General features: G+C 37.2%; 1 protein-coding gene across 1 annotated transcript in view; it reads left to right on the forward strand.

The window, feature by feature from the left end:
* ZNF804B (zinc finger protein 804B) overlaps positions 1–24549 on the forward strand; it is a 232808-nt gene extending 208259 nt beyond the window's left edge. Inside the window, exons 3-4 of the mRNA XM_069005765.1 lie at positions 17784–17914; positions 20458–24549. Of these exons, the coding sequence (XP_068861866.1) occupies positions 17784–17914; positions 20458–24142 (3816 nt within the window). The 3' untranslated portion in view covers positions 24143–24549. The remainder of the gene's footprint in view (positions 1–17783; positions 17915–20457) is intronic.
* The last annotated feature ends 560 nt before the right edge of the window (positions 24550–25109 follow it).

Raw genomic sequence — 25109 nt, forward strand, 5'->3', positions numbered from 1 at the left:
TCAGTGAAATGCCTGCTTATTTCTAACTTTAGACAAATTTATTACCAGTTTATATTTAACAATCTCCACTATACAATTATTTAGAATTATCACCTTTTCCCGTATTAACTTTGTGAGACACTTCTGCTTCTTTGCAACATTTTTTTTTCTTTTGTATTTGGGGGTATTGATGCTGAGGAATTCTCAACTGTTATTTTATTTATTCATTATTCTACAATTCATATAACAATTCAATTTTCTCTGCTCTATTCTTTTATGCACATCTTTCTCTTCCCTTGGAAACAATATACTCTTTACATTTCTAATCTACTCTAGTTTCTTTTTATACGAAGACCAAAGCTAAAAGCAAAGAATTCATTTCTATAGTCTACCCTATCATTTTGGTGTCTTTTTGCCTTAAAGACACACTGTTCTCTTGCTCATTGTGAAACCAGTGATTTTCTTGTTGCTGCTAATGCCTATGGCATTTATTACATTCTCTTATTTCTGTTGTATCCTAACACTTTCTTAGCTGTTCATCATACATTGATTTTTTAGTGCACGTTCTTGTTCATACTTCCAAAAATTAGTTCCACTCTGACTGTAGCTGTTCCTGAAGAGCAAGTTTTTGATAATTTCCTGCTGAATAGCTACGCTTTTTGCACACTGCCTTTTCCATAATTAAAAGTTTTTCTCACTCTTTCAGGATTTGTTCACGTGAATGAACTTCTTTCATTCATCATTTTGGTTTCTAAATTAGTTTTGATTACAAACTAGATTACCCCATGGTACTGGATTGTTAGATACAGAACTGATTGTGATGCTTATAATTGAATAATTAAATACAAACACTTTGTATTTTAAGAACAAACTTTCCATTGATCTTATTTATTGGGCTGAAATTTTCTTTATGGATCACAAGCCTTAGTAAATGACAGTAAAAATACATAATATTTATAAAGTCAAGAATAAAGAAGTGAGTAGGCTTCAGAATCAATACTGTTTGGACACCCCAATCCGATACTTTTATGTATCTGCCCTCTAATGAAATCTTTAATCTGAGGTTGCATGTTAATTTCACTGAGGAAAAGTCCCTGACTCAGTACTGAAGATGGATTGTACTGAAGATGGATTGTACTTGTTTTGTGCAAGGAATGAAGCTGCTGTGTGCAAAAGAACAGATGATGTGAAATGAGGGGGAAACAGAAGAACAAGTGGGTTTGGGAAGCAATTATGGAAATAGGTGTGGACAGAAACTGCAAGAACAGAAAGGTATGCAAGTAACACTCAGAAATTAGAAGACAAGGGAGAAGAAGGAGTTACAAGACAAAGGACAAGGAGAACTTATCCATAAATGTGGAGAAATACCAGAATAAAGAACAGTAGGAAACTTAATGTCAGCCACTTACAGCCGCCCATGTCTAAGTCATTGCATTTAGAGCTGAGGAATTGAGTGAATAGGCCACATTTCACGACTCTAATTCTGTTAAAGAGAGGGCCATAGATATTGTATTGGCAAACAGTTTTGTATTGAAAATAATACAAAGGACTTACACAACATAAAAAATGGCTGGAATCTGGAAAAAAGCAAAGAATGGAATGTATAATGCTGTTTTCACATACATTTTCATCTTTTACTACTGCTAGATAATATAAGACCAAAATTTTCTTGTCCTGAATGTTTCTTTCTGTTATTTAGACATAAAGAAATCCTGCCTTTCAAAAAACATATTTGCATCACAGCTGCTGTGCTTCAGAGCACCTGCAATCCAGCAATTTTGAAATGCTGAAGTAGCAGTTCAGGGGAATGGACAATCAGGTTGTGTCACATCACAGAAACTAATGTAAGTAAGGGTAACATAAAGCAAAATAGGATGACATCAGCATTTAAACAAAGGAATAGTGTACAACATATGCCCATAGCAGGACATAAACAACATAATTCTGTGGCTTCACTGTACTAAGAACATTTATTTTGCCAGTTTGAAATTTTTTTAAAGTGAATGCTTGCTTTATAATATCATGCAATATTTTTTTAAATGTTATGAGGGGAGGCTTGTATTTATAGGTCTGCTACACAGAGATGCTTCAGCTGCACACCAGAGCAAGTGCATGTACCAGAGTAGCTCTGGAGCAGCAGAAGCAGCATTACCAAATACCACTGAGCACACTCCGGTGATTAGGAGTGACTAGAGGCAACACGTTCCAAAGAAATGTCACCAGAAACAATTCTTTATTTTAAACTTACCAGTCTGTGAAGATCAGTGAACTTTATAAAGAGCTGTTAAGCCTGCTGCCCTGCCAGTGCTTTGCTGCTTTCTTATTACTCAGTGATAAAGTAAATAAATTGGCAGCATTCATCCTTTTTTAAATTGCAAGTTACTTGGAATAATGAGATTCCTTTCATCATTAGCCCTTTAAAAAAAAAAAAATCTTGCAAATAATGCAGAGCTTCTTTTAAATTTAATGTCTTGATAAGCTAAATTGTTAAATGCTAGATGCTATGGAATTACATTTGGTGTTCTTTAGAATGAATGCTAATTAACATGTAAATTAGCAATTTAACCCTCTTTAAATTGGGAGAAAACCCATGGGACATCTAATTTCATAGTTGTTAATGATGGTCCAATGATTGTAGAATATTTCTTAAGCATTTCATTATATAAGGAATTACAAAACTGTACTATCAGATTTTGGCATTTAAGACATAGCAATAACCAGAATGTCAGTTAGAGGAAGTGCTTTTCATTAATGCCTGTGTCATTGTTCTTTCTGTTCTTCTCAGATGGTACACTTTTTAATTACTAAAGTTTTAAAAGTTATTTTCCTAGCAGGAGGAATGGTTGATGCAGTATAATGGATGGTTTATTAAAATAAGCAAGGAATTGTAAGGATTACAAAAACAAAACCAAAATAAAACCAAAAAGATTATGCAAAACGACGGAAAAATATGAAATTCCACCTCAAAATATCAATTTAGGTTTTAATTTTGTACAATAATTCTTCATTCAGAGAATGAAGAAATACATTCTTCTTCAATTATATTTAGACAAAAGGTGCAGTTAATTGGGTGGAAACTAACCATCTCTGGTTCAAATAATTTCCCATTGCTTCAAACTTTGCTTCTGTTTAAAATATAGACAAAGAAGAAGATCCCAAACTAAATTAATTGAAACATTCTGTTACAACTGCTTAATATGGCAATGATAACTGAAACAACAAAAAAATTGAAACAAAAGATTTTCTGAAACATTTCATTAAAATTTTAAAAATGGGTTTGAGACAGTCATACCTCTTTTTCCTAGTGCATAAAAGACTTATCAAAATCAACATATTCCTCTTTGGCTCTGAGTTCTGAAATGCTAATACATGCAGAACATACAATATTAATTAAATGAGATAGACATGTAGAACCTAAATATTTATGTTTAGATTATTATTCCCTATTAACCTTTAGGGCAGCCAGGCTGGAGTTGTGCCTGTGTTTTTTAATAAATAAGATAAATTATATTGGGTGTTGTTGTCCTTTGTAACATCTCTGTATTCAGAGCTCTTTTTCACTTTTTAAATACCAGATATTAGGACAGAAGAAGCAGAATAAACAGCATATTTTCTACCTGCTTCTCTGCAAAATGTTACCAGTCGTGCCAAACTGTCTGTTCATGATGAACTAGCAAGAACTGGGCAAGACTGAATGCAGACATACATTCTATTTCCTGTGCCAGCTTCAGAAGACTGGCAAACATTACATAATATTGAGTATAGGCCACTTACTTTGCATGGTTGGTTGGGGGTTTTGTGTTAAATCAGTAGATTTTTCATTTTAAGGTCAGGCTCTACAGTATCTACAAACAGTGAGGTGAGGGAGGCAAAGTGCTATGATTGGCTTTAATGACTGTGTCTTCACAAGTACTTGAACTCATATCTGTGGAATGACTTTTAGAATAAGGTATTATTCAGACAGATTAAGGAACCTTTCCCACAGGATATGACACATCTCTACTTATCTTACCTGAGGCAGTCCTGTGCCATAATCAGTTTTTTGGGAATATAGCAATTAGCTGTGCTAGCAAAATATTAAATATTCACAGAAAAAATTACATTTCTCTTGGTTTCTGCATAAGTTTTGAACTTGCTCATAACTTTCCCTCACCTGAAAAAAGGATAATTCTTTTAATCCCATTGACATCCACAAAGTATATCTCGCACTATAAACATCTGTCTAGAATCTGCATCTATTATAGTTCTGTTCATTTTTAAATGTCTGCACCTTCCAAGCAGTAATTAATATGCAAGAATGTATCTGCACAATTGATTCCTGTGGAGCTTTAAGTCATGCTAATCAGCTATGTTTGTATTCAAGGAACCTTACAATGTGTCTTGTACATCTTTAAGGGGCATTCCTAGCAGAAACAAATATTTAAAAGCAAAACAGAAACATATCTGTGCATCACCAAGACAGCAATAAAAATGGTGAGATGAGTCATTTATTATCTTTGCTTAGTTAAATGCATTAATTAACATCTTTTAATAGATCTCTAAGGGAAAAAGAAAGGAGATAACCCAGATGGATTATCATTTCACACTTTTTACAATTTTATAATAATTAGACTTTATCAGAAGCCACTAAAAATATGAGGGCTCTTTAATCTTCTCAGATTAGATTTCAAGGGAATAGAGAAATGTAGGTGACATGCATGTGAATACCAAACAAACATACCAATGCAGGTGATGCGACAGTAAAAACTCACATATTTCTTGAAAAAAAACCCAAACCAAAACCAAACCAAAACAAACCAAAAAACCCTGAATACTAATTTTTCAGGAAATGTTTTTAGAGTGGAATGATTACTCAGGAATGTGAGAAGATCAAAACTATATTTCCTAAAGAAATTTTCCATCATTTAGTTTCAATCAATTTGAAATGGTTCATAAAGATTGACATACTTTGCTTCAGTAGTGTTACTTTAGAAAAATACATTTCAAAATTTCTTGTGAGGCATGTAATAATACTTTCATAATATTAATTATAATATAACCACAACTTTTTTTTTTTTTTTTTTTTTTGCATTCTTGAAACACAGGAATTACGAAAATTGCAACTTTAAGGCATTATGTTGCATTGCTACTTAGATGTGTTAACATCAAGCCACTTGATATTTTTACTTTTTAAATAAATTTTCCAAATTTTATTCTCCCACTAAGACTAAAAAATAAAGAAATCCCAGATATCAAGGTTTTCTGCACAGGAGAAATACTAGTCTTTTAACAAGTGTGTAAGTATAGAGGAATTGACAGCCACCCCGTGGAACCCTGTGACATACTTTATGCTTACAGTTAGCATTTCTTGGCTTGTTTTCAGCCCTTAGCATATTGATGGATCCCAAGTCCTGCTTCCTTCACAACAGACACCTAAATTCTTACTTTGAAAAGTCACATTCCATTGATGTGTGCTTACACTTTCCATTTAGGATCTGTGGTATTCAACAGGGTATTAAATCATACCTGGCAGAAGAAAAACTTCTTGGCTTGTGTTCTGAACCTGCCCTGGATCTCCAGTCTTAGCCTGGATTGTGTGAATATCAAACCATAATTAACTAAGAAACTATAGGGTAAAGTGATATCATGTTTAGGGCTAAACCAATACAGTTTGTAAGTAACATAATTTCCCCAGGCAAGTGGTCACAGCACCAAGCCTGAGAGTTCAAGAAGTATTTGGGCAATGCTCTCAGGCACATGGTGTGAGACTTGGGGTGCCCTGTGCAGGGCCAGGATTTGGACCCAAGCATCCAGCTCAGAATATTCTGTGATTCTGTGATTGTTACCAATATTTGCATGCAAAAATATTACCTAAAAGTTACAATGTAATTTTCACCTTTCAAAAGGAATCCAGACTATTCAGATTAATCTCATCTTTACTTCAAAGCAACATTAATTCTTCTCATCAGCTCATAATGACCATCTTTTCTGAGTTTTGTGTTACTTTTATATAATTTGAGTCTGAACATTCAATTCATTGACAGAATCTTGGATCTCAATAGCTTGTGTCAGATTTTGATTTCCTTCCCAGTTTGAAACTTAGCACACCATAATGTCTGTTTGCTTGGTTAAAAAAAAAAAGGGAAAAAAAATTAAGATTCTGGCTTTCACTTTGAAAATAATAATGAATTGGAACAGTACACATGCCAAACAACAAGTCATAGCCAAACATATCTAGACATGGAGTGCATCAGAAATAAACAGCAATTGTTACAGAAATATTATTTTGGAGAAATGAACAAATTTTTTTCTTACATAATTCTTTTTACTGTTGCACAAAGTCTCTCTAAAAGCTAAACCTATAATACGTGGAAAAATAATCAATTTTTTTTTTTTTCAGAAATTAAAATTATAACATTTAATCCAGCTGTCCTACTTCTCCTTGTCTCCAGAATAGTTTCCAGTACTGTTTTAACTCACCTAGTCTAAAGAATGAGAAACCACCATCACCGTATTATATATGTGTTGATGCAGATTTTAAGAGGCTTCTTTTTCCCTTTCAGTACATATACTCATGGTATTTCTCTCTTTTTGCAAGAAATAATTAAAATGCAGGGGTGTGGAAAAGTATGAATTACAGAAATAAAAAACTGTGGTATAAATAAAAGAGCAACTTCAAATTTTACAGGAATTACAATTTCCTGGGAGGGAGTTGTAAAGCTTGCTTAAAAGGTTCTTTGTGTCAAGTGACAGGAAAGAATTTGAGAAGTGACAAAGTATTTCAGAAACAGTGAGTGATGGATCATCTTTAGAATATTAAACATGCTCATGTCTACATGAAAAACTAGATGTGTGTTTATAGCATCATTTGATATGAGTGAATACAAACAGACATTATCGGGAGCATGGCTAAGAGGATAACATTAAATGTCACCTCCCATAACTCCAGAACATATAAGTGGGAGAGAAAAGTAGTACAGGATTGCTCTTATAAACATACATCATGTCCATTTCTACTCTCTTTTCAGGGAGCAGTTTCTAGAATACTATTAAAAATTTTAAATTATGGCATCTCAGTTGAAGTGTGTCAAGTTTCAGCTCAGTGACGTTGCGTACCAGTAAGTTAAAGGGGACCAAATACAAATCACAAGTTGCAAATAAATAATATTTAAAGCATATGGCAGTAAAAAGGGAGCTAGATAGGATCAAAATATCTTTGCTTTTATAAACTGGAAAATTAGGAAACTTTTCAGTTTTCACAGTTTGGTCATCTTTTTACATGACACACTGAATTTGCTTAGGAAGCACCTTATTGCATTTGGTATTTCAGAAGGAAATGTTGCTTAACTGGGAAGAGAGCTGGATAAGCCAAGTAGAGGGCAGAAAGGACACTAACATCAAAGGAGAAAACACATAATAATAAGGCGAAGCAAATTTGGAAAATAATTAAATAAACTAAAAAATATAATGAAAATAACCTTTTTAAAAATCAGTGCAATGTACTGAGCTGTGTTCTCAGAAGATTGTCTCTGATAATCAAAGGCTAAACCAGGCGTTTGCAAGAGTCAATTACCAAAAAAAAAAAAAAAAAAAGAAAAAAAAAAAGAACATCTGTTCATATTTTTCTGTAAATAAACCAGAGACTGGAACGTAAACTGCTACTCCAATCCCATGCATGAAGAAATTAAAATTAACAGATCTTCCATCTGAATGTGCTGCCTCTGTGAGCCTCCCTTATGACAAGAATAGCACAAATAAATTTCATCTATATTACGGGCCTCTAAAAGAAATAACATATGCATTAAAGCTGATCTTTATATGTTACTAGCATTATGATGATCAACACAGACATACAGGAAATAAAAAAAGAGAAGCAACTGTATTTAGCAAATGCAAATAAAATATTTGCATATATCTGTATAAATAACTAACTGTAACATACACTTCTGTTAGGAACCTAGTTTCATAAAGGTGAATGAGCTTGTCAAATGGGCTGGGAGGAGGAAAACAAATGGAAAGACATGAGAGAGAACAAAGAAATTTCAAAGAGCACTTGGCAGATGGTTTAAGAACCCAAATCCCAGAACTGAAAAAGACCAAATAGGTTATAAACAGCTAATCTCATTTAGAAGGAAAGTCAATTCTCTCTGTCTTAAATTTATAACAACAGAGAGAGAGGAAAAATGGATGGTAAATACTATAAATCACCAGTGTACAAACTGGAAAAGAAGTGATGGAGGAAGTAAAAAGGGCAAAAGAAAAATCTGTAGCCATCAGACGTGAGGGCAAAAAAGTTTCTGAAAATATATTGAGAACATAAAGTATCCTCTGGTCCAAATTGAAATTATTTACTTGTTAGTAGTGATATAAAAAGGACTATTCAATACAGATTTCTGTTCTATACTTGGAACAAAGACAGATGACTTAGTCACATCCACGATGTTTAGGATGATTGTGAAGTATCACTCTACCAATACTTAAGAAGGACATATTCTAGACATAAATATTAAATCTCTTTCTAAATATAGGGATAAACCAGTCTCAGCTGCTTCAGGCCATGAACTCTCCTAATAATTAATGTTGATTTTTAATGGGTCTCAGAGCACTAGAGGAAAAAGCATCAAGTTAGATGATGCCATAGTAGGATTTAAGAAGGATAAATAAGAAAATCTGTCATTCTGACATTACTGCCAGGGAAAATACCAGCATGGCTGATACAGGTTTCCATAAAGTGTTGAAGAATTACAATGTAATTAATTTAATTTAATATGGATTATTTTAAATAGCTCTTGTCAAAGTAACTTGAATTCATCAATTTATCTGGATGTCCCGTCTTGTGTTAATGGAAAGTTTTGATTGGATGATTACAAAATTCCTTTGTGGTCTTTTCTGATTGAGCAGAACTGCAAGGAAATGTCATTTGCTAAAGCTCCTTTACTCTGAGCAGGCATTTTGTAATAGAATTGCTGCTAGATTCCTGGTTACCTTTAACCATTCTACTCCAGAAGAGCTCAGTCTTCTTTGAGCTAATACAAGAAAAAGAATATTTTGGTTTTGACTGATTTAAAAAAAAAGTGCCACCACAGGAAAAAAACATGAAGGGAAAGAAAGAAAGCCACAACCTAAAATATTTTGTATGGATAGCTATTACATCCTATTAAAAAAAGCAATATTTTATGATCCTTCATATATTTGATGAGGCTTCTGCTTATAACTCCCTTTTATGTCCTTGACACAGATTTGCCCAGTTAGTAACTTTTCACCTGAAGTTCAGTGACTGGTAACTATAAGCAAGGTTACATTTATCTCAAGTATGTATTAAAATGTCTCTTTTTGGACTTGTTCTCTTGTAGAGCACTTCAAATTTACTGTTCAGTGGCTGAGTTGACTTTCCTCTATGTAAACTATAAACATAGTACAATAATTTGGAAGAGGTTAATCCTTTATGCTCTATTGTTGTTCCCTCAGCATTGCCATAGTTCTCAACAATCAACCTACTATACAGCTAAATCAAAATTAGGTTTAATTCAGGTGTCTGACATCTTTTTTCAGTGGTTGTACAAAGATTTAGAGGTGATAATTAAGCATATACCTGTAAATGTTGATTCAGCCTCCTCCCTGCTCTTTCCAGAATTCACTCCATCTCTCTAAGCCTTCATTTATTTACTTGCAAAATGATATGAAGGTAAAGCTGAAGTTTCATAAGAAATCTGAGCTCTGTCTATGAAAAGTGCTATTTAAAATCCATGTATGGACATTTCCACTGTCATTTTTGTTACTCTGAAAGTATGCTGACTGCATTGAAGAAGGTTTGAGGCCAGGTTTTGGACTCACCTGTAGAATTCTGGGATAATTTAGACTCTCTCTCTTTTCACTAAAATGTAGGTGATTTTGTATTCTGCCTGCTACAGTTAGAACAAATAAAAACAAAGTAGTGAGACAGGCTTTAAAAACATGTGGAAAATCTTAAGTCTTTTTAAAACAAGATTACAAGAAGTACTCAAAGTTTTGAAAGGAGCTAGTCTTGTGCAAGATCTGTAACATCCGTTTCTTTTCTTTTAGCTGCTTAAATGAGAAGGAAAAAGAAATACAATTTATGAGATGATGGTTTTGATCTAAGAGCCCAACACCCTGACAAGTAAGGTAATATAGGAACTTGAAGGACCCTGCCCCAAGTTTTTTATCATTCAAATGTGTTATTTTTTCTGGGTAAGTTGCTCTGTATTCCAAAGTGACACTTAATACATCTAATTGAAGTACACAGTATGCAGCCAGCTTGGTGGAGCCTATGGCAATACATTTGTTGGAACTGATAGAAACGAGTGGTCAATAGCTCAGGCTTCCACAGGAATGAGTTGATGGCACAAAGGGCATGTTCTGTCCTCTTCCCTATGGAAACTGTCTCCACCAAATGCATCTGTTTTAACTTTATTTGGGGGATTCTTATGAGAAGTACAATTGGATCTTTTAAAATGGAAAGCATCCACAAATGGATACTTTCATCCAGCAATAGATTAAATCAGTTTAATTAGCAGGAATATTTGCAGTTCTGGTTAAACAGGAAAAAACAAACCCTCCAAAGGGCCATCTGTAATTTATACTTCAGGTTAGATCCATGATCAGCATCTAATTAACTGATAGATGGATTCTCTAGGGCATGTCTGAGGACTGAGTCTTCCTCCCTCCTGCTATCATCTCATTCCTTCATCCAATCAGACCAGGATATTTTCTTTTTGTCTTCTCATTCACTTCCACTACCTATATTGAAACTGTTACAGCTGGCTATAATATAAAATATTCTAACAAATAATTACTTGCACACACTTCAAAGTGATCTGAGGCTATTTATGGGTAAAACAAATGAAAATTCATCAGCTAGCTTTTGGATTAATATCTCATTGTTAATTCCTGTATACAATAGCTTTTCCAATTTATTTTTAGGATTTTATTTACCATAGTAAAGGCAAATTCCTTCATTGTTGTTTCCTCACTTCCACTTAGCAAGCTAATACTGTAAGCTTTAGACATGAAGTTAAAATATGTTCTTTAGTGACTATCATTCTCATTTGATGGTTTGCAGTGTGAAATCATTTTACAAATAATGCATTTGGTTCCAATGTTAGGGTTACAGGCAAGAGAATAATTACTGAAATTAACATTCCTGTTTTCCTCAGTTAACCCTTCTATGGTGAATTTGGTTAGAACTTAATTAAGGAGCTTTTTTGCTGAGTAGAAATAAATCTTTAAAGCAAATCAGGCATTCAAACACTCACATTAGTTCAAGGACTTCAATTTAAAGAAGGCTCTCGTAATATAACAGAAGACATATACCTAATGTGGTATATACATTTTTACCTGGGGCTGGAATGCATTATGGAATAATGAGTAGTTTGGAGGTTGCGTTGTGAATGATATTCAAGAACAAAGATATTCTAAATGTAATGGGAAAAAAATATTAATTTATACTAAATGACATTTTCTAGCTTAATACATAGAAATTTTTTTTCTCAAAGATGCCTTCTATTTACACCGATGCAGTTATACTACTGTGAACAAGAAGAGGATTTGCTACTCAGTATATTTGCAACAACAGTTCTTCTTCCCAGAATCTGAAGCAGTTCTGAGAACCCCTGTTAAATCTATATAATGGCTTAGCCCCTGGCTGAATGCTCGGAAGGAGAAGTAATGCTGTCTCCCAGTACCATACTCATATGGTCCTCAAACAGAGAGACTTGCCAGTTAAGAATGAGACCAAAGAGTTGTTGAATAGCTCAACCTTCTCCTCATTTGTTGTTACCAGTTCACCACTCGTTTGCTTTCTTTATGTGGCAGTATGCTTTCTTTAACCTTCATTTTCTGGCTGACATTCCTGCTCTTCCTATTCTTTTTGTCCTTGGCCAAGACCAGTTCCAGCTGCACCTTGGCCTTCCTGACCCATCCTTACACAACTGAGTAGCATCACTATACTCTTCCCAGGAAGAGTACCTCACTACCTTTGCATTTCCTTCTTGCCTCTTTATTTGACCAGTAGGTCTCAGCCATGCCAGTCTCTTACACCAAAGGATTGAGAGCTCTTGTGCTCTATGGAAAACTTGCTTAAAAATTTGCCAGCTTGGTTACGCTCCCTTGTCCCAGAGAGCCGTTTCTCAGGTGGCCCTATTGACTAAACCCTTGATTCCTCCAGCCAGGTTGCAGTGATGGCAATTAGGTCCTAACTTTGTAGGAGCCCAGGGGGTTCCAGCTGCTCCGGTTTGTTGCCCATGCTCTGTGCATTGGTGTAAAGGCACCTGAGCTGGGATGTCAGCTGTGTCTTCTTCTTACAGGAACACCCTTTAATAACTAAGATAGACAACCTTAATAGCCTCTGTACACAATAAAAGAGGTACTTTTACATTTCACTTTATCCCTCTTGTTTTAGACAGCTGCTTTAAAAAGAGGTGGTTAGGTCCCTAAAGTGCTTATTTCTTTCCAGTGGTTGTGAAGAAGGGCATCTGAAGTTGATCAGATGAATAGCAATCCAGATAAACATTTACCTGCTTAGGGAAAAACAGAAATCAGGATCATAACTCTGGACAGAAAATAAACTCAGTACTGCAAATGCAGCCAGCAGTGAGTATTCTTCAGGTGCTTATAGGTCAGTGCAAAGCAAGTACTGGCCCAAATAAAGTGACAATTTAAAAAAGAACAAAACACCAGACCCCAGACATTAAAATGGGAATAAATTGCCAAATTACAGGTATTTGACCACTGTTATTTCAGGTCTAGCAAAAGTAGGTAGTGAAGATGCAGCTCCATTACATCATTTAAATCTCCTGGTGATTCATACCAGAGTTCCAGGAGGAAAAACATAGATTCAGCAGTTTTTGACTGAGTCTTAGAGGGAAGAGCCAATGGGACTCAGACCTGGTTCTACAAGTAAATCTTTCCATGAATATGAATATTATTTTGTAGTCTTCTAATACTCTCTGTGGGAATTTATAAAAAAGGGGTGGGTTACTTTTAGAAATGGAAATGTCCACATACACGTGTACAAAAAATATAGAAAGGATAGAACATGAGTCTCAAAAAGAAATATAACTCCATGACAACTATATTTGTAGCAGGTGAAGGACAGAACACAAGAAAGCTATTAAATAAATCATATTTTATTATATGTGCCTGTATTTGGATGCCCAGTTAAGTACCTAATTACGTGAAAAATGCAATTGCTGTGTAAAGCAACTTTAATTTTCAAGCACACCTGCTGAGCTTGGGGTTGTCATTTAGGTACCTGCTCAATTGCATGCTCTTGTACCCCACCTGCAGAAAATATCTGTGTGCCTGTCAGAAGTCTGGCACAGGTTATTAGTGAAAAAAAAACAGGGCTTTGCAGGTTCAGCAGGCAGTCCCATGATCTATCCAACATAGCTGACAGATTTCATTATGATTCCTAACTAGAGCTCTGGCAGTGCAGCTTTGTTTTGTTTTGCTGAGGGGATGTGCAGGGAGAGCCCTTTCTCTCCTCAGACTGTAGATGGTTTTGATTTCTTGGATTTCATCTCCAGTTGATGAGTTCTCTGCTATGCTTACCTGCAATTCTTTTACTTCTCTCTACTTTTCTGACACATGCTGCATGCCATTAGAGAGCAAAAAATACTGCTAGAACTCCTATTCTTAGTGTTGGTCCATTTGCTTTTTTGATTATCATTCTAACTGTCAAAGAAGTGAAATGGCATTGCTTTGCGCTCCGTAGTTCTCGGTTTCGCACCGTTCTTTGTTTCCTTGACAGGTAGAAACTGTTTCTGTTTTTCCTCACGAATGCTTTATGTGTGATGCTGAACAGCTCTTGGTGACAGCTAAAACATAGCAAGCCGCCCTAAAGGGCATTTCTCAAATGCGTTTCTTTGCCCTTTATTGATATTGGACGTGTTAATAAGGCTCAAGACCACCTATGGTTTTTTGTGGAGAATAGGATCCTTACAGCTTAAATATCCTCTACACTCTTATAAATATTACCTAAGTAACAGAACATTTGGATTTGTTCTGGGAAGATTCTCTGATTTCTTTTTCAGCTTTGGCTTTAATAGATTATTTGAAAAGCTTCTTTCTTGAACCAAAAGTAACATTGTCTTACATATTCATCCATTTTACTGTAAATTGCAGAAAATGAGGTTGAGGGAATGGAGTGCTATGTGACTGACCTGGCAAGGAACAAATGAATAATGAGAGAGGGCACATAAAGAGACAGGTAAGAGCTAAATATATGGTGGAGCAACCATTTCTTTCCAAGAAGCTGAAGTCTAAGAGCTTTAAAAACAACTTTGCAGCTGTCCTGTTTCAGAGTCTAGTTCAATGAAGCACTGGATGTTTGAGCTGACAAAAACTTTACAGAGAAACATACAGATTTGACAGATTGTAGATAGTTCTGATGAAATGGTTAAACTTTCATCAGGCACTAGGCAGCCTGGTATTTCTTGCTGGTTGGTGGTGCACCAGTTCCTTGAGCAACTTTCTGGCTTTTTTCATCCTCATCCAACAGAGGTTGAAACATCAGGGTGGCTGACAGCCAGCTCTTAAACTCCCTGAGCAGCTGATTTGAGAACAGCCCAGCTCTCCCTGTCTCCAGATCAGTGCTCAGAGGCATATGTCTTGGGGTCCAAATGGCTGAGAGCAAACAAGAAACTTCTGCTCTCAGTCTCCCAGCATTAATTTTCTCTCACTGATGTTATCTGACTTTCTAAAAAATCCCATACTTGAAGGAAGCTGATGTGACAGTGGTGAGAGATGCTCGCTACAGCTTCCCAGCATTCTTCACAGAAAGAAATCACAGAAAGAAAAGACCTTTTGTGGCCTGTTTCCACCAAGTTTTTCCATGCCTTTCTGTCATATTATGTCATTGCCACTAACTGGATTCTTCCATTTTAGCTGGAAAAAAGAAAACGTCATCTCTTTAGATGGTGGTTTTCACCTATTTGCTTTGTCTTAATCTATAGGCAAAGGCTAGACCACTCTCCAGAAAGCAGTTCTCTCATGCATTTACAATTTTTTTGACTTCTACAAGTTGAGGACTCTTTGCCTCCAGCCCTGTTTCTCTGAACCAGGTGCATGTTGGCCATGGCTAGTCTGTGCCATGGCTAGACTGCTCCCCATACCTGAGCTGCAGAAAGGAATATTTGCTGTTACAATGCTTGGTCAGCCTTCAATTTATCCTTCTGATGCATATTGATCTTTTGGCCATGCTACAGTGAGACAACAGTATGAGTTGATGGCAGTGATTGGGATGTTGATCTTTAGGTGCTGATGGACACTCAAGTAGGCATAGATGTTGAAAGAAGAGCAGCAGTTTAAAAATGACTGTGATATCAAAACCTTTCTTCAAATCTACTTTGCAAAAACTGCTCCATGGAAAATTTAGCAGTTCATGGTGTTGATGCTATAGTTCTAAATTACACAGATGAGCACAGGGCTGCCTCTGGACCAAGGGGCAAGTGAATGCAGCAGTTTAGTTTCCATTCTGGTCCTCAAAGCTTCCATTTTGGGCATCTGACTGAATACAACTGAGCTCCCTCCCAGCTTGTAAACATTTTTCCCCAAACATTATGGCACTGGAGGAGTGGAGAAGAGGGAAGGCATTTCTGCCATGAAGTATGGAAGCATGGATCTGTAATGAGGAATTGTAAGGTTAGACTTGCTGACTCCTAGAGAGCACAGTGAACTCAGAGACAACTGTCTTTTCAGAGGATGCTGTTGACACTTTCTGGTTTATATCTTCTCCTTCTCTCTCCTTGTGTTATCGGTAGTGTAAAATCAGGCAATAAAAAAAAAACGTAATAAAGGCAAAGAATTTTGCTCTCTCCAACAGCAATTACCTGATTTATAGATGTGTGAGGAGATTAAAAAATTGTGAAAATATCTACAAAAGAGTTTCCTGATCAAATATTTCAGACAGTGGTTCTCTCTTGAGAAAATAATACAGCCTTAAAAAGGTACAAAACCAGCAGAGAAGCCCCCACACATACATGCATACATGTGCAAGTAGAGAGCTATAAAATATATTACACATAGGACCTCAGACTTATTCCAGCATATGCCTGCAGATTACATTTCAACAGAATTAATTAACTAGGAGAATGTTGACTTCATTAAATGGATTCTAGAGTTATGTCTGTATTTGTACACAACAGAATATTTGTGTGTTCATAAGAAAAAGTAAAAGCTATCATTCATATGTAGATATAGATCAGCTAAATAGCAGAGGCCAAATCATGTTGTTTTTTTAAGCAAAAGTAGCATTTCCAATCCCTTCCCACTGTTATAGTATTTTAAGTATATTTTCACTCTCCGTTTACATACTAACCTCATGAAAAGTGACTAAATTAAGAGGAGCTGTATCTGCTGTTGTCATGGTTTAGCATCGTTTGGGTTTTCAGTAAAGAGGGCTTCAGCCATGGAAGTGATTTTTTGCAGAGGTGCTTACAGCTTCCTCTAGATGCAATAGAAACAATCCACTGGCTAGTTTGAATATTGGCAACTTTTTTAAGCCACTTAAGAAGTTTGACACGCCTCTGTGATCCACATTTAAGAACAAACAGAGCGCTCTTGCTTCCGGCTTTCGGACAGGTAACTGGAGGGCCCGCGCGGCCCAGAGGGGCCAGGCCGGCAGACAGCCATCCTGGAGCCGTGGGGCCCTGTTCCACCCGCAGCCCCTCAGTGCGGCCAGCCCCGCAGCCCTGCTCCGTGCGGGTGTGGCTCCGCCAGGCTCCTCCCCAATGCGGCCGAAAATTCATCTGAGGCCGCTGCATCTGAGGCTGCTGCCCAGCAAAGATCATGTGACCCACAGTGAGAGGCGAATTCCAGCTGCGGGGCCCGGGTGAGATTAATCCTTTTAGTACTGTAAAATTCTTCCAGAACAGATGAAGCCTGCAGGCATCAATCCTCTCCCAAGTCAGAGGAAGAGGAAAGGTGAAGGAACATGAAGAAAACACCATAAAGACACCAAAGTCAGTGAAGAAGGAAGGGCTGAAACCCCAAGAGAGGAGAAAGAGGAGATGCTTCAAACCTAGGAGCTGAAATTCTGTTGTAAATCTATGGTGATGGACTATGATACATCAGAGTACCCATGGTAATTTCATGAAAGCATGGAGGGTTGAAGCGTTCAAACTGCAACTGTGACCAAAAGCACCTGTGCTGAAATAAGCAAATGTTGAAGTAGCTTGAAGAGAGAGAGATGAAAGTGATGGGGACCCTTGCTCCCAGGGAAGAATACCTCTGTTCCTGGAGATGAAGATGCTCCCAGAGATAGGTAAAGAGAACCTTTGCTTCTGAACAGCTCATCCTTAAAATGGAACCCCAGTAGTTAAAGACTGGACCCTCGAAAGCAGTTGTGGGGAAAGCTGTAAGTTGAGGGAAGGGACTCTCACAAGCGAGCAGAGAACCAACCCGGGCAGCTGTCGCACTGTGACATTGAAGCCATGAGAGAACAGTTTCTTGTCGAGATGTCTCCACAGCATGAGCAAGAGAGACTCCTCTCCCTAAGTGAACTGAAAAAAGGTTATTATAGAGGTGGTAAACTGACTGAAAATCTTAAGGGTTGTCTTTTTACATTGTCAGTGGGAGAAGGGAGAAAGGTGGGGGGAGGAAAGTGTTCTGAAGGCTTACTCTGGCTTTTTTTTTCTTTTAGGTCTGTTAATAAACTTCTTTATATTCTTTTAAGTTTTGTGCCTGCTTTGCTTTTCTCCTAATTCTTATCTCACAGAAGGAAAATAAGTAAGTAATGGATATTTTGAACCAAACCACTACAGCTGTGTACATCTCTAATCCCTTCTGTTTGTATTCTTTTCACACAGAGACTGAAAGATTTAAAACAAAGGGAGTTTGCTCGAAATGTGGCTTCAAAGTCATGGAAAGATGAGAAGAAACAGGAAAAAGCACTCAAGCGACTCCACCAGCTTGCAGAATTACGGAAGCAGTCAGAATGGCAAGTTTTTAAAACTTGTATGAGATTTTAATGCCCTCTTTCCTCCCTTCCAGAAGAAATATTAATATTTTTACTCCTCCGCAATGTAATGTACAGATTGTGTGCACTGTAACCTGTTTTCAGCTGTCTTCAACTCCAAATGTTCCTGCTCTGCAAACCATACATTGAAAACCCCTGACTTAATCGCATGATGTTTAAAAGTTTGTTGTTTTCTCTCCTGTAGATAGTTATTATCATGTCTTCTAAATAGAATGTTTCGAAGACGCTTTTATAATACCACCATTTTACCTTATCCAAACTGACCTGAAAAGATTAGTATGACTGTCTTAACATTTGATCACAAATTAATGGGAGAGGATAAAACCTTTGTGAATAATTTTTACTACTTTTAGGGTACTGTTATTATTCTCACAGTTTCTCTGTAGGGTAATCATTATTTGAATGAAAAACAAGTAATTAACTGAATTAAGTTTGTCTAATACTGTTAGCTCTATTGATGAACATCAAGATAGAGAACAAAGATTGCACTAATAAACCTTTAAATTTGAGAAATCTCCTTTGTTTAATGACACTGAATGCTTCAGTAGAATAGATTGCCATCAGACCAATTGTTTATATTAATCTATGACCACAATGAGTTAATCAGATAAATAAACTGACATTCTTTTAAATTCATCTCAAGACTACTGTACCCTGGAAATAATAGCATTCAGAGTTTATTACAAACTCATTTTGGCCTATGTAATTGCTTTTGAGCAATCTGCTGAAATATTACCGTTTAGTGCTAATATATCACTTCTATGATTGCGACTCCATTTTCATACAAATCTGCTGAAACAAATGTAGCTGCCTGTGGGAAGCTTCCTTTATGCCCACACACTTGAAGATGTAGTCTCAAATAGACTGATAATGTCAGTGATAATAGGAAAGCCATAATGAGACCAGGTGGGAAAGAGCAGGTTTGCTTTTAGAAAGAGCCAGGAGTTCATAATATTTTGCAAAGAGTGTGGAAAGACAGAGCTTGCTATTCCTCTCTGTAATCACTAATAGGCTCAGGGGAGACTGAGCGCCGTGATTTTGGCAGAGGGGTAGCACTCCCAGTTGCTCAGGGAAGACAGAATGTCAGCCTTTGTAAGCAGAACTCTACACACACATATAATTGTTACCATCCCAGGTTCCAACACAGTTCCTTACAACAAACTAATTCAATTTGACAACAAAATTGTTGCTAATCTTGTGCACAGAAAAAATTTATTTTGCTATTCTGAGAAGACTTTGAAAAACATCTCTTTATATGCCTTCTCCAAGAGATAATTTGTTCTTGATGCACGAATAGGGGTTAATTTGTATCTCCTGATGCCAAATTTCTGGAAAATGCAAAGATATTCTCTGAAATGTGCACATATTCTCATAGTATGAGTTGACCCTACTCCAGGGAATCTTTCTGTCTTTCCCATTACTGAAGATCAATATATTTTGATAGCATTTATAAAACATGATTGACAATTATAGATAGCTTATATGCAGATCTAGCAGTTATAATTTATTTACATTTAATTAAAATATTTTATAAATTTTTTATCAAAATCTTTAATCTAGTTCCAATTTTTTTTCTTGATAGTGTACTGTAATACTGCATTGATAGCAAATGTAGATAATTAGTCAAATGAAATGTGTATTTTAAATATATCTTGGAAAAACACTTTTATGGTGGCTATATATGTCATGTCTCTAATGGAAAATGGCAACAGTTATTTCAGTCTCGGTTAATTATTTGTTTCAAGAAATCAGTGGTTTGCCTTCAAGGCCCTAGAATAGGTAAACATTTTTTTTTATTATAAGAAAATGAAATCATATTTAAAATCTGAGATATTTTGAAAAGAGGAATAATGTAATGATTGAAAGTAAAATAAAGAAAGAGAAAATGTGACAAAGTAAGTCAAATCATGGTTGATAATGAGATCAGTGAAGTTGGGATTCTTTCCCCTCCAATGTTTGCTGACAGTTTTAGTGTGAATATCTCTGAATATTTTGAAAAGTCATTTATTGTGGAATAATTTAAAGATAAAATAAGAATCTACTCAAAAAATTCAAACAAACACATTCCTCCCTAATCAAGCAGAATGTTTCTCTTTCTCTCCTAGAGTTTGATTTTGCAGATGCTCCAAGTGGCATCTCTTTTTGAACATGGCACAATTTCCTTTGCAGTGGCTTTTCAGAAAACCAAGACTTAACACTGATTAAATTCCCCTAAATATAAATTTGGAGTAAAACCAATATTTTTTCTGCTTGTACATGGGCACAACTCTGAAAAAGAGCATGTGCTGACATTAAACATGTAATTTTCTATGTGTAAAGACTGTCTTGCCCACAAAGCCCAAACTGATGATAAACTGCTCATTTACTCTGTTGAAACTTAGCTTTCCCTTATAAAAACTTGAGTGATACCCTCCTTCACCGGACAGACATTGTCAAAGGCATGCTCTGTCATAACTTGGTTACTTAATACAGATTTCTTTTTTATTTATTTTTTTACCCTAAAGCATCACTGGGAGTGGACCATTGCTTAAAGCCCCCCGATTAGTCCTGGAAAAGCAGCAATCACCAGATGGCATTTTCCTGTACAAGGGCAGCAAGTTCACGGCAAGTTCTCAAAGAACCATCACAAGTGAAGGCCAAGGTTTCTCCAAAAGCATACTAGAGAAAAAACAACTTATTATAAGCAGGCACCATCCCCCTACTGAAAGACACCATGCACTTGGAAATCACGTCTCACAAACGTTCCCAGATAGCACCAGTACCTCTCAAAGGGCAGGGGTGTCTTTTTCGTTCTCTAAAAAAGTCCCTTTGAAGCTTGAGTCCTCAGCATCAGTCTTCAGTGAGAACTCTGAAGAAGGAAATGATTGTAGTGAACCCCCCAACCATAAAAAAAAGCAAGCTATTGAGGGCTGTCATTCTGCCACACTTTTGGAGGAACACCTGAAAGCAAGTTTGGATAAAGAGTCACCTATTACACAAGACCAAATGGATTTGGATAACAGTGCATCAAGTCATGTAGCTGCAAAACCTAAAATGCTAAAGGAAAATTATAATAGTGATAGGGAATCAGAAGAAAAATTCAGAGCTAATCCTTTATATTCTAAAGTCAAAATACAGCTTTCAAATTTGAATTTTTCTGCTTCACTGAGAGAAACAGAGAAAGAAAACAAACTGAATGAATCTGAACAATTCTTAGAAACTCCCATTTCATCTTCATGCCAAACTAGCAATTTTTGTACACAGCTGAACACCTACAAGCACAGCAATGCCCACCTGCCTGACCAGTTATCTGAGCTCCCACGACAGCCAGCACCTGAGCTGACCTGTTTAAGCAACATTAATGACGATCCTGGAGTGATAAAAAGAGAAAGATCTTTAGAGACTTCAGAAACCACAGATGGAAATATGGAAACACTTCTGAAGGAGACCATGGTCAAAGAAGTTAAGCCCCAGGGGTTGCCTTTCCTCCATGTAGTGAGCAAAGATGGCACCACTGCTCTGCAGTGGCCCACAGAATTACTTTTGTTTACAAAAACTGAGCCCTGTATTTCATATGGCTGTAATCCATTGTATTTTGACTTCAGACTCTCCTTAAATCACAGAGATGGTAAACAGCATGAAACAAACAAAGAAAGCTGTAAAGTGCTCTCTAAAAATAAGACTGTGGATGAAAATGAACCCTCAGGTTTAATAAAACACAAGCAAATGTCAAATGAACAAGATAATCAGTTGTTGAAACCAAAGAAGATGAAAGGCTCCCTAAACCCAAGAAAGTCCAAGCAAAAAGCTGAGTCAGACATAGGGAAAGAAATTAATGAAAATGGTCAAAAATGCATTGCAGATTATTTGAATGAAAATATACCCAAAGTGCCTGCTTACCTTGATGTCTCACAAAAGGATTACGTGACAGAAAAAAGTCTTTATACAACAACACTGAGAAGACCTTTAAAGCATCATTTCCATAGCTGTGAAAGAAAAACTCAGAACATTAGAAATGAAAGCATTTCCTTTTCTGCTTTTATGTCTAGGATTAAAAAATCTAAATCTGCAAAATGTCATTTAATTGATCCTGAAGAAAAATCTGAAAACCAAAATGACTGCAGATCCCTTCAAGATGTGGTCAGCTGCAGCAGTGACATAAGCGACAGTGGAAAATACTCAAGTGGAAGTTTCTGTAGTTGTAAATCCAGTTCAAACAGCAGGTATTCAGATAATGAAGGATGTGGAAGTTACACAAGATGCTGGAGATTCCCATCTCCTCAAAAGTCCTCGCGTGGCAGACATTCTAGCTATTCTGACACTTCAGTTAGCAGTACGAGTAGCTACATGAGCTACGCAAGTCCCACATCAAACAATCACGGCAGAAATCATTTGCTTTGTTGTTGTAAAAGAAAAAGCAAGACAGATGAAAGGCACAAACGTAAACATAGAAAGCACAAGTGTATTTTCACTTCAGATGACACAGACGAGGATTATCTTTGTCATAGTAGAATTCACAGAACTAGAAACTCTACTCAGAGGGGCACAATTAAATATCAAAGATGTTCAAGACATAAAGTTTTACGAATCAGAGACAGATCTAAACACAGCAGATGTAGACATCAGCATTTTGGCAAAGCACATAGTAGGAGTAGCAACTACCACAAATCCAAAAGTGGTTCCACCAGTGATTCAAGAACCAGTGAAAGATCATCTAGCAGCAGAATATCAAGAGGCAGCAGTTCAGGATCCTTCTCAAAAGAGACTGACTACTGTGACAACAAAACAAAAGAGGATGCTGAGAGAGGTTCTAATGCTGAACCAGGAAAAGCTGAAACTGCACATTACAACTCCCTGAATGTGAATAGTCAGTCTAAAAACTTTGCCACCTGCTCTTCCAAAAACCTGGCAAAAGACATATGTGGAAAAAGAAAGTCAATGACAGCCAAGTTACTTTTAGAAAGAGTGCAGTCTAAGAAAACCCAGGAACAAATGCATGATTCAGAGAAATTTTCAAACATTAGTGGGGTAGAATTAAAGGATGACTCACAAAGTCACTTTGCTCTTCAGTTTTCATCATCAGTAGATGACATTGCAATGTTACCTTTGCCAGAGAAAGTGCTAAGCATGGGTAAAAATGATATGGGACATAATGAAATCAGTTTGTTGGAAAACAGTGTGAAGAAAAACAGCTCTGAAGCATCAGACATAACTAATGTTACTCTTTCACCTGGAACTGATTATGATCATTGTGCTCTTAAAGACATAATTCAAATTGAAACAGGCTATCAGAGCCCAAGCATAAAAAGGAACACAGCAATAAAGGAACAATCCAATCTCTTCATTAGTGAAGTGCAGCCCTTTATACAAAGCTGTGATCCAGTACCAAATGATTTCCCTGGTGCTTTTCCCTCTAATAGATATTCTGCTGTTGCTAATTCAACAGAGACCAAAGAACTACATGATGTAAACATGGACTTGAACCGGGCAGAAGGCAGTTCAGACTCTCTTTGTGACAATGCTATGCAGAAGTATGGTGACACATTAAATGACCTAGAAGTGTACAGTAAATCCACCTCCCCTCCTTTAACACAGCAGCCTATCACATTCACACCAGAAGAAGTAGACAAATACAGGTTGCTGCAGCTTCAAGCCCAGCAGCACATGCAGAAACAACTTCTGGCAAAACATCTGAAAGTTTTGCCTGCCCCAGGACCAGCTGCCTTCTCTGCAACACCAGCAGTTCCTGCCCTCCCTGTTCAGCAGCAGGCTACTGTCACCACCATCCACCACACGCTGCTGCAACGCTTTGCTGTCTCGGCCTCTGTGCAGCCCCATGGCAGCCATCTCTCCCTGGCACCCCTCCACCCCCTCTCTCAGGCACATTTTGCCCCCATATCACTTTCCCCGTTAGCACCAGCCCTTATTCCCACCTACCCTGCTTTGCTGGCAGGACACCCACTGCACTTGGTTTCTGCCACTCCCCTCCACCCTTCTCCACTGACCTTCCCTGCACTGCCACACACTGCATATATCCCAGCATTATTTGCACCACACCTGAACACAGCCACACCTTCTGCTATACACCCAAATCACTTAGTTCATCCCTTATTCCAAGGACAAGAGCCCCATCACTATTCTTGTTCCATCCAGACCCAACAGTTACCTACAACAAAAGAAGTTTTCAGTGTTTCCAGCTACTTAAACTAGCCCAAATGATTTCACCATGGCTCCAAACCCAAATTTAAAGAAAATAAAGCATTCAGCATCCAATCACGTCTGAGGGGAAATCTACTGTTTTGCTGAGAGCACAACAGCAAATATTTTAAAGTCCACAATCTGGCTGACAGCATATGAATGTTGATTTTATTCTTGTATCACTGAGGAAGAGCTGCTTTAAAGCATTTTGTGATACTATCACAAGAAGGATGGGTGGCCAGTGTCGTTCTACAGAATGTTTTAAAAGAATAGCCTGAAGTGGAGTCTGTGATGGTCAGTAGGAATGGGACCACAGCACCCAGACAAAATGGGATCAGTGTCAGCACTGATGAGGGATTTAAAGTAGCACAATTTAAAGTTGAGCAATCTTGGCACACCTCAAAGGTTTGGTTTTCAGAATGTGTATATGATAGGGTGCCTGGTTTGGTTAAGGTATTTTAGACTGAGCAGAAAATAAGGTATCTGGGACCACCAGACCCTGGGGCTGTCTCCTGACCAAAGTAAACTAGGGAGGCTCAGAGGGAGGGGTGATGAGTTAACACTAGAAGAAGAGGATCACAACATCTTGAAGATACTTTAGTGATTTCACCCCTGCATATGTTGCTTGGACAGTGTAAAGGGACTGCAGTCAGGCCACGGGTACATAACAAAATATTCCCTTAGCATAGGGAGCTCTGTGCTGGCACAAGCAGGCTGCTACTTTTCTCTCTGAGCCAAGCATCCAAGAAGGCTCACCGAGAAGCTGAGTTCTTTGGCATTGCCTGTGTATGGCTGGATTATAGGGTATATCAGGGTGAGCCACAGCAGCCCAGAATTGCCGAGCAGCTAATGCTGGCTCTGAACCTCAGAGGTCCTTGGCCAAGACTGCAACACTTTTTCCTACCAAACAGAGCTCTGATGTGTGGAAGAGTCTTTCCCAAAAAATGTGTAAATATTTTTCATCCCTTTCACAAACAGA

Source organism: Aphelocoma coerulescens, chromosome 2, assembly GCF_041296385.1.
Source record: "Aphelocoma coerulescens isolate FSJ_1873_10779 chromosome 2, UR_Acoe_1.0, whole genome shotgun sequence".
NCBI lineage: Eukaryota > Metazoa > Chordata > Aves > Passeriformes > Corvidae > Aphelocoma > Aphelocoma coerulescens.